The sequence below is a fragment of the Polistes canadensis genome, unplaced genomic scaffold (genome assembly GCF_001313835.1).
Source record: "Polistes canadensis isolate GaletaPanama2010 unplaced genomic scaffold, ASM131383v1 scaffold_126, whole genome shotgun sequence".
Classification (NCBI taxonomy): Eukaryota; Metazoa; Arthropoda; class Insecta; order Hymenoptera; family Vespidae; genus Polistes; species Polistes canadensis.
In genome coordinates, this window is record NW_014569673.1 from 213,678 (window position 1) to 214,785 (window position 1,108).

Here is a 1,108-nt window from a genome sequence, read left to right on the forward strand (position 1 = left end):
TATATATATTATCAAAATAATAAATATAATAATAATAAATATAATTAATTAAATAATAAATATCATAAATATATCTCGGATAAAAACAACAAACCATCGATTATTAGAGAACCTTTCGTAACATCTATATCATTTTTCACGACACAATGATAGGTACCATGATCGTTCGACATAACTCGAAGTATCTTTAAACGCATTTTAAACTGTAAATCAATAGAGAAAAATCCTTATGACTCTATTAGATATATTTTTATATATGTTGATTTTATTTATTATATAATTACCTTGAAATCTCTTCTATCATAAATTTCCATACGATATTTATCGGACATTTTCAAACGACGACCATCCCCACGTTCCCAATGTACCGTTGGTTCTGGAAACGCTTCAATTTCGCATTCTAAAATAGCTGTACTTTGACTTCGTACGGGTATCATTTGATTTCGTATACGAATAAAGGGTGGAACTATAAATATTCAATGAAATTTACTTTTATTTTTCTTTTCTTTTTTTTTTTAAGAAATAAAATAGAAAATAAATAATATTTATATCGGATTAGATAGAATTTTGTTGAAGTTAGTTATATGTCCTGATTATTGTTTACTTTGTTCACTTGTCTGACGACTATATAAATTCTTTACTACTTAAAAACATTGATCGTAACTTAAATCCAATAAAATCTCACTTAAATATAGTTAATGTAATCGATAAAAATAAAATATAACTGTTTGTTAGACAGATTAGGCGAACGATGATCCTATTACATATTCTGAGATGAGAGTGAAGACAAATAGAATCGATATGGGATAGTGTATATAGATTATAATAACATATTTGAATTCAGAACACGTGCACGTTTATGGGAAATGTGTTCGTTATATGCAGGATATGTAAGCAGGGTGTATACATATGCATGAAATCGATAACATAGACTTATATCTGTCTGTGTGTATGTATACATAAATATGAAATATTAAATTCATTAATTTAGCTTTCAAGAGAGAGAAAATAATTATTTAGATTTATATTATTTTATATAAATTTCCTATATATATTTAATTAATTAATATTATTTAATGATATATATCATTAAATAATATTAATTAAT

At 24.5% G+C, this 1,108-nt stretch overlaps 2 protein-coding genes across 6 annotated transcripts in view; one reads left to right on the plus strand and one right to left on the minus strand.

Moving 5' to 3' along the window:
- Positions 1-1,108, plus strand: part of LOC106788115 (metalloendopeptidase OMA1, mitochondrial-like) — a 212,597-nt gene that overhangs the window by 147,395 nt on the left and 64,094 nt on the right. The window lies entirely within an intron of this gene.
- Positions 1-1,108, minus strand: part of LOC106788110 — a 10,891-nt gene that overhangs the window by 2,974 nt on the left and 6,809 nt on the right. For all 5 annotated transcript variants that reach the window (XM_014751072.1, XM_014751073.1, XM_014751074.1 and 2 more), the window contains 2 exons: positions 285-466; positions 95-203 (listed from right to left, as the gene is read on the minus strand). In XM_014751072.1, coding sequence (XP_014606558.1) covers positions 95-203; positions 285-466 — 291 coding nt within the window. The remainder of the gene's footprint in view (positions 1-94; positions 204-284; positions 467-1,108) is intronic.